We start from the raw sequence: 13716 nt of genomic DNA, 5'->3' as shown, positions 1-13716 counted from the left end.
ATGTTTTTATTGCTAGTTATTTATTATTAAGTTAGCTGTGTAGCTTAGAAGCTGCTGGTCACGTTCTCTAAACATCTACTAGGTTTTCATTATCGGTGACTGTGGTAGTCACTCCGACCAGAAAGCGTTGGATGCACATGCACTTTCAGAGTTTTGTTGTCACCATACATGATTGCCTTAATAGCAATTGTGGTTTCTCTTGCAATGGCTGTGGCAAACAATTGTGGACAAAGCCATAACAGGTGAAATCAGAGCAAATATGATGTAGGTGCTAGACAAGCACGTGGTGCAGTGCTTGTAATGTGTTCTTCTTGACTTGTGTCTCCATGATGTTCATGCCGTTATTTCCCACAAATGCATTGCATCTATAAAGACGCAGATGCACTGATGAAGGGAAGGACTTTTTGCATGTGCAAAGCCTTTAGAATGGTTTGCATCTGGGCTAGTTGGTGGTCTGGTATGTTGAGTGATTGGAGATAAATTTAAGAACACTAATGAAAAAAAGAAACAGGAAGTTAGCGCTGTCTTCGTGTTTCTTTCCGTCGTTCGTGCATTTCAATTTGGCTGCAACCACTCGACATGAAAGCCTTTGGTACAAACTGTGCGTGAGCCATGTATATTAAGTTAAATATGCGCTGCTGTGGCAACATTTGTTTAGAGATGTGGGTGAATCCTCGAATGCGTAGGTTGCAGTGCCCCAGTTTGAGCGTGAGCGCCCTCTGTGGCCTGAGGAGCACTCCTCAGGTGGCGGAGAAAGTCGCGAGTTGCAGCTCGGCTGCTCACGGGCGGTGGCCACCAACTGGCGTCCGGCCGACAGGGGTGCCTGCCTGGAGGCCCTGGGCAGGGGTCCCCTCTTCTTCGAAACCACCAGCTTTCCCTGGCGGCCCGATGGAGGAGGGGCCAGCCCCGATCCTCCGCCTGTGCACCCGTGCTTCCTGCAGGGACAGCAGCAACGCTCCAACGGTGGGTGCCTGCTCCTTATTCACTTTTTAGAATAACCATGTAAAACAGTGGTCAACTGAGGCCACATGAAGTCTACAAGATTCACATGAGGCAGATGCTGAGAGAAAGACTTTGACTGATGAGGAGTCAGTGAACGAGGAATGTTTCTGGAGCCAAAGTTCCAACGAGTGGGTCTGTCTTACTGCTGTGACAAAGATAATACAAGCACTCTGCAAGTGATCGCATGATTTGCTCCTCTGGCAAAGCTAATGGCAACTGCAACAAATCACACAAGTGTGCTTCAAGGCACTGCAACACTTGGACGAAACTGCAGCCTTGTGTGTGCGGCCTTGTGTGTGCAAGTTGCCTTAAGCATCGTCGCCAGGACATCAACAAAGTAGAATTTCGGTGGTACGAACACCTTTCCACACCAGGTCGGGCGATAGTAACTTGGTTACCGAAACATTCAAACCTGACTGAGAGCATCATGCCCCAGATCCATCAGAATTACGTGCATGCCCAGCACACACACAGAACTGTGGTTGTCATTTGCCACAACCACTGTAAATGAAACTACAGTACAGGTAAATCTGCTTATAACGAACCTCCATATAACAAATTCCTCGACATAACAAAGTTTTTATATTCCCCTCCATTACTCCATAAAAGCACATGTATTTGTGACCTCTATGTAACAAAGTAACACTGGGAGACAACTTTAATATAACGAATTTTCGGGACAGATAATTTAGCAATTTTGCCTCGGATTTTGTAATTTGTGCACGAGCATGCATCTTCCACTGTTGCCCGATTGCGATGAAGCACGAAGCGGTGACAGCGCGTGCACGGCCCCCTCATGGCTCCGGTAACTACCAGGCAAGAGCATGCGGGCCTGTTCCCCACTAGCCGGCATTGCCATCGTTATATCCGCTGCAGATGCATGCGCCCTCCCCTTTTAAAAAGAAAGAAAAGAAAACAACTTTTTTGTTTGCAGTGCCTCGTATTTAGTTAGCATCACATATGTAGAGTTGCGCTGGATGTGGAGGGCGCTTTATTCAATAGTTTTCGGCAGTGTTCATGTCATTCGCAATCCATTTTCGACACTGTGCACGTGTGCTGGGTGTGCGTGTCTGAGACGCGAACAATGTTAGAAACGGGAAAGATGGTTTTCTTGCTCAGCACTGCACTGAGTGCAATTGTGTTCCCCTCTTCAAGGACACAGCGACGCTGTACAAACACAGAGATGAAACACCCGAGTCATTGTCAAGGCCGCGCAGATGGCACGCAAACAGGTGCCTTGTATTAGCAAGCCCTCCGTAACTTTGTTCGAGAAGGAACGCAGGTTCCTCGAAGGTTTCGGTGCGGGCAGGTAGTTATATTATCTTTACCTTTCTGTTTCGTTTTCTTCTAGATTTTTCTTTGCTGTTTTTCAGTGCTTTTGTTTTTGTGTTGTTTGTTTTTGTTTTTCTTACTCACTCATGTTCTGCTCTTTGTGCCATATGGTTTTTATCACATGGTTACTGTCTCGTCTATATATTTTTGTGCTCTGCGCAATAAACTCAGTTGGAAGTTAGCGCTCGTGTCTTTCGTGTCCTTCTTGTCTCTGTGTCGTCGTTTTGTTCTCGCGCTATAACTATCGTCATAGCCGATTAGCTCTAGCAATAACATGGGGAGGAGTGAGGGGGGGGGTGATCCTTTAGTAAAAGGCGAAAGGTAAAAAAATCTATCTGGAGTGCATGATAACTGTGTCTCGTGTAAGGACAACTCAACCGATATACTCCCGAGGGAACGGGGACTGAACGGACCGTAAGAGTGAAGGAGAGGAAGTAAGGTAGAAAGAAAAGGGGGGGCTACATGAAGGAGGAGAAAAAGAAAACTCGCGTGATGGGAGAAGGACACGGTTCATTGTGACGAGCGGCTTATAAAAGTTGCTCTGTCGAGTTGGTGTTCTCAAAAAAGTTAAGTAAGTCCGCAAGGGCATAGGGGCGATAATCTTTTTAGCTGGTGGTATGTAGGATGTCCTGCAGGGTCGCACATGGCAGTCCCGCGAGGCGGTATTTTCTTGACGAGCCGCTGGCGCGCATATACGAGAGCAGGACACTCGCACAAGAGATGGGAGAATGTTTCCACCGAGCCGCAATTGGCGCAGTTCGGGGAGACCTTGCCGCTCAGACAATGCTTACGTTACGCTGGCCATAGAGAGCCGGCTTTCAGGTAGGAGGAGCTCTCAGTCGCGGTGGGTGAAACCAGTCGCTTACATGGGAGGAGGTTGTGTCCTGCGGTAACCTGAGCATCAGGATGCTTGCGCGCTAACTCGGAGCGAAGGTTGCTGTGTGCCGAGTCAAAAGAGCCTGCGTAGTTCATTAGTGGCGTCTCAGTGGAGTGTTCTCGTTTGGTAAGTTCGTCGACAGCCTCGTTCCCCGGTGTGAAGAGAGCCACTGGAGCACAATGTCACAGCCACACTCTTGAAGGGCAAGTAGGCTGCGTGCAGCGTGCTGAGCCAGGAGCGGGCCACGTTCCTCCCTTGAGAGCTGGCTCAGGGCACGCTTTGAATTGCAGAACATTGCTGCGCTTGTGACCGCTCACTACTCGTGTAGGAGGTCAGCAGCCAATAGAAGCCCGACTAGCTTAACTGTTGTAGAAGATGCACAATGCCACAAGCGGTACTGTCGCTCCATGCCAAGCTTAGGAACTGTGGATGCGGCCGTAACAGAGCCATCCCACAGGACAAATCTATCAGTGAACACTTGCGTCCTCCCGGCCAGGCCCCCGGACATTCGCCCTGCCACCTCCTGTGTCATGGCACTAAGTTGAGTGTGGCGCTTCGATCTGACTCCCGGCAAGTGCAGATTCACTTGAAGGGGCGCTCGCCAGCGTGAAGAGCGTGCGGGATAGTCGGCCACGACGCCGTCGTAGACATCCAGGAGTTGACCGACACAGGAATTTCGCAAAGCACATAACCGCGCGAGCAGGGGGCCATCATCGGGTGCCCGGTGGAGACGCTTCAAGTGGCACACTGTGCGCAGGTCCGCCATGAGCCACGCAGGCATGTGCGAGCTTCCGCAAGTGTCTTCGCCACAGGACAACTACGAGGCATTCTGGGACACATAAGGATGGCACGGCGTTGGTTTTGGTATATTAGTCACCACTATGGTGCTTGGAGTTTGCAGTTCAGCAGTGCGTAGTGCATATAGATAGAGCCATCGCCTCGTATATCGTGCAGGCGAAGGCAGCGGGGAAGTCGTTGCCACGGGCAAGTAGACGATGCACAGCTGATTCCACGCAACGTATCATCTGGTGTACGCGTCATACCGCTGGAAACTATCGGAGGCAATTTTCTATCGTGAGGCCGAGGTAGCGGATTTCGTTGCGCCAAGCTATCGGCGCAGCTTTTAGCTGAAGACACGGAAGATGTCATTGGGCCTCAGCACAAGGGTGAATGATGAGGCCCTCGGTTTTCGGCGCTGAGATCGTGAGGCTGATGCTTCTAATGAAGGTGGCCACACACTGGAGGGCCTCCTGCATATAGGCGCACACCGCTCAGCACTTACGGGTTGGTCCACGCACATAAAGAGTGACGTCGTCAGAGTACACAACCAAGCGTTCAGTGAACACAGTTATTTCTGGAAGGCTCTTCGTGAGTGCGAGTTTCATATTAAACAAAAAAGGGCTGAGCACGCTGCCCTGTGCGACGCTGCAGCTGACGGGACGCCGTGCACTTGTTGCCCCACCTACGCGCACAGTAAACGTCCGGTTGGTGAGGAAGGCCTGAACGTAGTTCAAGAGTTTGCCCTTGACACTGAGCGCGTGCACAGAACTGATGATGGACGCGTGGGGAGCGAGTCAAACGCCGACTGTATGTCAAGGAGGAGTAGAATGGCCTATTTCTCTATTGTGTAGAGCTTGCTCCAGGGTGCTCACAATCGCAGTGATGCAATCAGCTGTCGCGTGATGAAGCCGGAATCCACACTGTTTTGATAAGAAAGCAGTGTGAGCATCTGCGATTCGCTGCAGTCGATAAAGGGCCATGTCTTCCATCGCTTTGCCCGCCACAGAGGTAAAGGAGATTGGTCTACATGACTTGACCGAGTGTGGCAGTTTGCGTTTCTTGAGAACAGGAAATATAGTAGCGGAGCTGGACTGATCCGGGAGGACAGCACTGAAGAAAACTCTGTTGAATGCATCCAGCAAGAAAGGGTGCTGGGAGGCGTCCAGGATTCCCGGTATTTGATGTGTGGTTCTGTCCTGACCAGGGGCACTGCGCTTGCGCCTTCTGAGGAGAACCCGTTCCAGTTCAATGAGAGAGAAATCCTCCTCACAGAGAGAGTGAATGTCATCTGAGATGGCGGTTTCCACGGCAGGAAGGGCGAACGCTCCAGTTGCCTTGACACTGGTAACACTCACTCTATTTGAAGAAGAAGGAGGGGTAAATGAGGATGCAAGCAGTTTATCAAGCTCCCTCTCAGTGATGCCCTGCGCAACGGCTATTGCGAGGACTGGGTATCACGACAGTTTCGAGTTGATCATCATACACAAGATGAGACAGCTGCGACGACAGCGGCGTGAGTTCCTCAGAGAAGAACAGATGCTCGTCAAGCTGCCGTCGCATAGCCGCTGCGCGTGAGGTGGCCACACGGTGTCCAGTCGGTTGTCTCTGTCCATGCGCCCCCAACAGAGGAGCGTAGCGCTCGCCTCTGTGTGCGCTAGTGCACTGCGTTGAGGTTGAGCAGCTTGATGTCAGAGCAGGACGTGCAAGCAGGAACAGTAGAGTGCGTTGTCACACTCAGTACAGTCCGCGATGCGCAAAAAGAAATCACTGCTCTGTTTTCGCGCACAGCTCGTGAAAAAGTGGCCACCGCACAACTCTGTTTTCGGGAACGGCACCACGGCTGGGGTGACACGGAAGGAGCATGATCGAGTAGTGATCAGACCCAGCGGTGTCAGCGTGATGCTTCCACCGCACTTAAGAGCAGCGCTCTGACACAGGCGTCAAATCTATCATAGTCAACGTCACGCTGCCACGAATGACGGTGTGTTCGCAGGAGTTCAGTACCAAATGACCCACGAGCTGATTGTGTCGCAAAGGTCTTGACCACGTGCATCTGTGGTATGGCACCCCCAACTGACTTGATGCGCGTTAAAGTTTCCACACAGTACGTGGTCACGCACAAACGCGGTGGCAAGACGCGGCACAACTGTGCAGTTGGCCACAATAACAGGACGCACATACACACTTGCGACGATAGTGTCAACACCGTTGACACTACCGTAGCTAGTGCCAACACCATTGAAACTACCAGCACAGTGGCAGCAACGCCCCAAGTCGTTGCACTGCAGAATTGTTCAGTAGGGACAAGCGCATAATGGAGCGTAGCACAAATGTATCGCCCTGCATGCGACTTCCCAGGCTTATGGGTGGCATGGCGGCATGTAATGCTGTGCTTGGCTGGTGCACACAGTGGGACTGCTGTAGCCAATGTAGCCGGCCACCGAAACATCTACTGCGCGAGCATACGTCTCCTGCAAGGCAAGGACGTCATAGTCGCGCAGGGGAGGAATTGCCGCGTGCTCTGCTTGATGGCAATGCAGTGAGCGGCAGTTCCGCTGCAGTATGCATGGCCTTGGCCTTCACTCAGATCACTCGTCATCACTCTTAAGTGTAACATGAGTGGCCAGAGCTGCAGCTCAGAGTGGTCGGACAGTACAACTGGTGGGCTGGAAATTCATAGCGGATAGCAGATCCGCAATAAAGATGGAGATAATGAAGTCCTTCTTGCCGCTGGTGCACACGTGCTAGGAAGTGTAGGGACGCTGAGTGGAGGCTGTGTGAGTGTCAACAACAATCAGCCAGAGGCTGCCGCGTAATAGAGGCCTTCCTGAAAAGCTAGTGCAAGATTCGTGCTCTGAGCGCGAGTTTGAGCCCTTGCCTCGCATCATGGCGAGCGCCTTGCGTCGCAATATCGGCAGAGCCAACTCAACGCTTACCTCAAGAAGACACCGCTCCTCTTGCCATCGGGGACAGCGTGGCTCAGTGGCTGGATGGGAGTCGCAGCAGTAAACGCCTTTGGACCTCCCAGCTGACCACTCAGTGTTGGGGTGGGGACCACCGCAACATACACAGCGTGGTTGGGAAGTGCATGTGACGTCAGTGTGGCCATGTTGGCAGCAGCAAACACATTAGGTTGGACGCAAGCGTGTGGCGCGAACACGGCAGCGTTGTTCGAAGAGTTCGTCTGACGGTGCTTTGTTGCTGGTAAACCGTAAAACTATGTTTCAACCCACTCGAGAGCACTCAAGAACTGCCTCACAGCATGAAATATTGTTTCGGATTTGCTGCTCATCGAGAGCGGGATCAACATTATAGATCGCCCCATTACAAGCGCTGAGTGAAGTTTGCTTGGCCCTCTCCGCAACACCGCAAATGTCAGCCATGGCCAGGAGGTAGTCCAGATAGGCACCGGTAGGGACATCCGCAGCAGCAACGTTTCTTTGATGGTTCACTCTCACAAGTTCTACGCCCTTAAGCGGTGCCAGGAAGGCAGAGGTTTCCTCTTTAGAGGCCGGCCCAAAAGTAGTTTTTCTGCCTGCAGGGCAATGGAGGACTGTGTCGTATTGAGGCATAGAGTTTTGCACTCCTTGTGCAGGCTTGGATGCCAGATCCCCTGGAGGAGCAGACAGGACAGGGGTTTGTTGTGGTTCCAGCACGCAATTGGCGCGAGGGATTAGGGAAGGCCATTGAGGGGCTTCTTTTTCTTGGGGACGAGCAATTGCTCACCTGAACCAAGGCGAGCATGTGCCATCAGACTGGTCATGCCCAAAGTAGCTGTGAACGGTGGGGAGGGAGCTGGGTTGCTTATACTTTCTTCACACCCATCTTCGATGCTAGAGGGAGGTTTTTGGTTTGGAAGCGTGAACTATCCCGCCTGATTATCCTCTGGAATGCAAATGCAGACATTGCCCTCATGTTCCCCTGCAGCTTGTTCGGTGGAATTTGTCTCGGCAGTAAGATGGCCATCTTCGGAGGGAGGGCGAGGCAAGATGGCAGCAGTGGCTTCTTCGGCTGGCCAAACTATGGCACCTAGTGAGTTGAAGGGGCTGGGGCTGGATGGCGGTGCTAGTGCTAGGTTCGTGGGACCAGAGACAACCGTTGCCAGTTGTTTGTACCTGCATGGCTGAGCAGAACTCTTGCGAACTTTGTGAGGACTGCGGCGAGGTGACAGCGGTGTTCTGGCCTCATCTTGCCGATGGAAGCTGTTTGCCTACCAGAGAAGAAGTTCAAATGCTCGCGAGCGTTTAGAGTTGTCGCTGATGGTGGAGAGGTTGTCCTAGGGTTTTCGTCCACCACAAGCAGTGCTAGGAGACAATAACATCGGCTGGCGCGAGGTAATAAAAAACATTACTAAAAAAGAAAGACGATCGAAAAAGAGAAACAGGCGAGGTGGGCCTACATCATCCTACGTACCGTATTTACTCGATTCTACCGCGCCCTTGATTGTAACGCGCACCCGATTCCCACCGCAAAAAAAAAAAACGTAAGACATCGATTGCAACGCGCACCCATTTTTCTCGCTGGCTCCCACGATCACACCACCCGAAAAAATGACTCCTTTTGGGAGTGTCTTCCATATAAATATGAAGTACGGGCGAAGCTTGTGCCCATCTGACGTGTAACAGAGCATTGCCGTCACTGTAGTTTTACCGTGGACCGATGTCAGCACGCGAACTTGCTTCGCTCCCTTCTTCTCGACGGTTGTGGAGCCAGGCATGTCGAAGTAAAGAGGCGTCTGATTGGCATTCCCGATTTGCCCAAGCAGGTAGCCGTTGTTGCGCCGCAAGTTTAGGACGAACCTCTGAAAACTGTGAAGCTTTTCATCGTACTCGACCGCAAAACTTTTCGCATATGCACGTTCCCCTTCGGAGGGAAAAGCTTTTCCACTTCATAAAGTTAGTTAGCCAGCACCTGCTCGTTTAAATTGGCTCCGCATTAGACCTTTTTCTAAGACTAATTGCGTAGCCCGCACTTGGAGCAGTTCTGTCGTCACGGGCCGCTGTGCCGCTCGCTGCTCAAGCACATACTCGCCGAGCAGCTCTTTATTTGCGGAAACCGACCCTGCTGTGGTCCACTGAAGCCTTTGCGTGAAGCTTTGCTGTCGACAATTTTCTGCTTTTTTTTCCGCTGGTCCTGCACGCACGTTTCGGGAACTCCGAACGACCGCGATGCGGCCCGATTTCCGTCCGTTTCTGCACACGCGACGACTTTTCTTTTAAAAGCGGCATCGTGGTGCACTCGAGTTTTCGGAGTCGGCCCTTCCACGCCGTCGATGCTAATGCACTACTAGATGACGAACTCCTCAGCACACGTACGAAGTGCCGCACATGGGAAACACATAGGCAGAAATTGCCGACGCGCCATGCCGACGCGCGTAGGTGGCGGCCATTTTGGATTTGCCGATGGCAATAGATTGACCGTAATTTTTTCGTTCGTACTCAATTCTAACGCGCATGCGACTTATGAACTCGCTTAACCGGAAAAAATGTGCGCGTTAGATTCGAGTAATTACGGTAAGTCCAAGAAGACTGTGTGGCGATATAAGAAAATAATAGATAAGTAAATCAAATGATAGGAAGGGAAGGAAAAATCAAAACTGTAAAACTAGATTTAAAAAAAATAAATGGCAAGAACAAGAAAAACTGAGAAGCTAGCAAAAACGCGTCCGGCTCGACGGTGCGTTGAATACATTGCAATGAATGCGAGAGCAACAAATTGTAATGCTATACCAAGTAAGGCTGGCTGCCATCATCATCTATCTGCATCATCATAATTTCTTAGCACTTGCACTTTGCCTCTCTTGCCACTTATTTGGGCGTGGTGTTTTGCAGGTGGAAGACTATGCGGAAATGCCATGGCTGTCAGCAAGTAGGCATGTTGAAGGGGCTATTATTAAGGTGCAATTACAGACGAATCGACAAAAGTATCAAAATAGGCCTATAAAGCTCTGGAGTTCCTTTGAAGTCAATGGCTTAGGAAACTGTGTGATGGCATTGAGTTTTGCTGTGTCAGGTAGAACACTGTCCTTGCTGACAACATTCCCTAAGATGGGGAGCTTCCGGGTGGCAAAATGACACTTCAAATTCAGCTGAAGACCTGCATGTGTGAGGCATTCCAGGACACTTGCGAGGCGCAGGAAATGTGTGTCAAAGTCCTTCAAAAAAAAAAAAAAAAATAGGCGGCTTCATCGAGATAGCAAAGACACATCTGCCATATGAGGTCTTAAAGTGTGTTGTCCATCAGACGCTCGAAAGTTGAAGGGCGTTGCAAAGGCCAAACAGCATCACATCAAACTAGTATGGGCCGTCTGGTGTTACAAACGCAGTCTTGAGGCAGTCAACATCATTAATGGGTACCTGCGAGTACCCCCACCGAAGGGCCAGCGAGGAATAGAACTCTGCCTCTTGCAAACAGTTGAGAGCATCGTCGATTCTGGGGAGCGGATAAACATCTTTGCGCATGCCCCGCCACGGTGGTCTAGTGGCTAAGGTACTCAGCTGCTGACCCGCAAGTCGCGGGTTCGAATCCCGGCTGCGGCAGCTGCATTTCCGATGGAGGCGGAAATGTTGTAGGCCCGTGTGCTCAGATTTGGGTGCACGTTAAAGAACCCCAGGTGGTCGAAATTTCCGGAGCCCTCCACTACGGCGTCTCTCATAATTATATGGTAGTTTTGGGACGTTAAACTCCACAAATCAATCAATCTTTGCGCATGATCTTGTTAAAGTGCCTATAATCCACACAGAATCGGATGGTACCATCCTTCTTTTTGACAAGTGCCACCAGGGAGGCCCACAGACTGTTGGACAGTTGTATGATGCCACGATTTAGCTTATTAGTCACCTGATCATCAATAACTTGGCATTAAGTGTGTGAGACCCAGTATGGACACTGATGCAATGGTGCATGGATGCCAGTGTCAGTACAATGAGCGATTGCATATTTTCGATCTATATTGGTTTGTTTGAAGTCGAAAAACATCTGAGAGGCTGCCGAGAAGTGTGAGTAGTTGGGTTCATTGAGCAACAGGAAGATCAGAATCAATGGATGAAGGTGTGATGAATGATGAAAACGTTGACAACAACGAAAGTGCAGGGCAAGGTGCATATGATTTCGAGCCAGCTGTGCACGTGAAGCTGTCCAATCAGCTATCCAATCAGCTGATGACTTGTATTGGTCCATAAATGTGGTGCGCTATGATTGGGCCACGTGTGAAGATTACGTGGCGGGAAGCTTTGGGGCTGGGAACGAGCCGAAGCAGTGGCAGATGGAAGACAGCAGGCCGAAGCGTCGGATGCTGGCAGCCTAGGTTCCAGCCAGAGAACGTGGCCGTCGACGCTGCTGCCGTCTAATTACCAGCTGGGGCGGCATTGCCAGCACGAGTACTGCATCTCGTAGCACGACCTGGCCTGCTGTTCTGTTTCTTGCCGAGGGCATCGGGGATCTCAGCGAGGCATCTTGGCGGTCAGCTGTTCGGCACAGTGACTGACGTGGCCTGGCAAATGGTCACAGTTGTGCCAAGCATCGCGTCTCAAAGCAAGCTGTTCGCTGGACGGGCTGGCCATTGCCCGCATGGAGCATTGCGTCTCCGATAAGGGTTAGCTGCTTTCGTAGTGGGACCCCACGTTGTCAAGTGTCATCGTCGCCATAGTGTCGCACTTCAACCCGTGAGACATTCCATCGCGTCTTCCATCTGCCTTTGACCTGCACCTCAGCGTCCGTTGTACCACCCATCTTGCCCTCGGGTTTTTGAGCATGCTTTCTTGAACTTTTGTTGGTCACTTTTTAAATCAAGCTTAGTTTCTCTCTGTTTGCATTGCTCTATTTGTACCTCAGTGTTTGCTGTATTTTTTCTTGTGACGTGTGATGAATGTCGTGTGTCTTAACATGTCGTCTCAGAGTTCATTTCTCTTTACACGGCACGCAAAACAAGCATGACGGACTTCAGTCCTTCATTATTTTTATTACAGAAGGAAGGCATCTGGGGAAGATGTGGTGGGAGCGGGAAGTGGGATCTGAAGGCTTGTTGCTGGATCAGGCAGTTGACTGGTGCAAGCTCAGTCAATGTCCTTAAGGCACCCGAGACATTCCCCACAGTATAATGTTGCTGATACTGAATAAATGGATGTGCAAGAGTTTTCGGTTATGAGAAGAACAAAGGGTTGCAGGAAGCTTTATCGAGAAGTGAATTCTTCTGACAGTGTGAACATGGCATATGAAAAAAGAGCATCCTTGCACTGCAGGAGATGACACAAGAACAGAAGACATAGGTGGGTTATTCGTATCTGCGGTGAAGTCAGAGCTTCATCATACTGATGACTCAGAACCACTCAATCCCTTTGCACTCAAGTAGGTCCCATGTTTTTCAAGATAGTTCACGTCGCTTTGTCTCTCGCTACAGTAGTGACCCGAAGAGAACGCCTTTCGACAAGCAGCCGGTGCCATGCTTCTGCGACTTTGCCCGCCTGTGAAGCCTTTCCACCTGGCCTACCTGCGGCACAGCTGTTGATGCACACCATCTTGCTCAACGCGCTGCTTGTAGAGCTACACCATCTTGCTGCCATATTTGCAGCCATACGATGCTCTCTGCACTGCGGTACTCGTCTTTTACGGCTTTGCTTAGTGCCTGTGTGCGGGGACACTCGACATTTAAGTTTCCTCTGCTTCCCAGCGAGCGGTACCACCTAGCCCGCAGACCTCTTTTGACCAAGACTGTGCTTCGCCAGCTATGTCTTCTTCTTTGCATCTGGTCACTAGAACAGTGAGTTCTTCACCAGACCACCATGATGACGGGGTCAAAAAATGGCCTTACTTCAACTGGCCCTACCCACCGAGAGTTGTGTTCCCTCGGAGTCCTCGTACAACAGTCCATCAGGCGTGCCCACCATCTTCATGTCTTCCTCAACCTCCTCAGCCCGATACACCCCAGGGATGTCACCGCATGCTCTGGAGTCTGTCATGGACATGGACGTGGCTGAAATTAGCCCCCCAGTAGTGGAGGCATTGCTGTCGACGAACCAACTGACTTTTGATCGGACCCAGCGCTCTGTGTGTCCTGCCAGCAGCAACCAGCGTAGCCCTCGAAGTCTCTTGCGGTCGAAGTTCAAGCCCTCAGCCATCTACGGCCAAACTTCCGAGACGCTGGCACTATGACCAACACTCCTGAGGACAACGTGCCTAGTCTGCATATAGCACAGCAGATCGCACATGCCACGCCTCCCGTTGCGGCAGCCATAGGACATACCAACCTATGCATGAGCCCTCGTGCGTCGACTGCTGAAGGTGCTTCCCTATGTCAAAGGGGAACTGAGGCTCCTTCAGAGTTCACGCTTGCTGGGTCCCATAAAATACCTCCTACCGACTTCTTGACTGCGGCCGGGAACCAGCAGGCAGATAGCTGGAATGCAAGCATGCCCTTCTGCACTCCGCCAGGCGTCATTCACCTCCACCTGACGTCTACATCGTTACTTATCCACTACCAACGATAGTGGTCAAGTCGACCTATCTTCGAACACCGCTCCAAGTGATGATACCTACGTACCGATATCTGCATCAGTGCTGTGCACTGATGCAGTGCTGCGCACGTAAAATTCCCATTCGCATCGGTGCTCTGCCGCTGTGTTCTCGACAGTCCCCATCAGGTCCTCGTGACACCCACTTGGGTACGAACACAGTGTACTGTGACAAAAGTCGTTGCCCACCCTACTTATTCTAGTTCTGTCCGCTAG

General features: G+C 51.1%; 1 protein-coding gene across 1 annotated transcript in view; it reads left to right on the top strand.

Annotated features, from left to right (window-relative positions):
• Window positions 1-13716, top strand: part of LOC119170843 (bridge-like lipid transfer protein family member 3A) — a 124141-nt gene that overhangs the window by 63121 nt on the left and 47304 nt on the right. Inside the window, exon 12 of the mRNA XM_037422113.2 lies at window positions 687-963. Within this exon, the coding sequence (XP_037278010.1) occupies window positions 687-963 (277 nt within the window). The remainder of the gene's footprint in view (window positions 1-686; window positions 964-13716) is intronic.

Source organism: Rhipicephalus microplus, chromosome 2 (assembly GCF_043290135.1).
Source record: "Rhipicephalus microplus isolate Deutch F79 chromosome 2, USDA_Rmic, whole genome shotgun sequence".
Classification (NCBI taxonomy): domain Eukaryota; kingdom Metazoa; phylum Arthropoda; class Arachnida; order Ixodida; family Ixodidae; genus Rhipicephalus; species Rhipicephalus microplus.
Note: the sequence above shows the minus strand (reverse complement) of the source record. Positions and strands in the feature narration are given on the sequence as shown.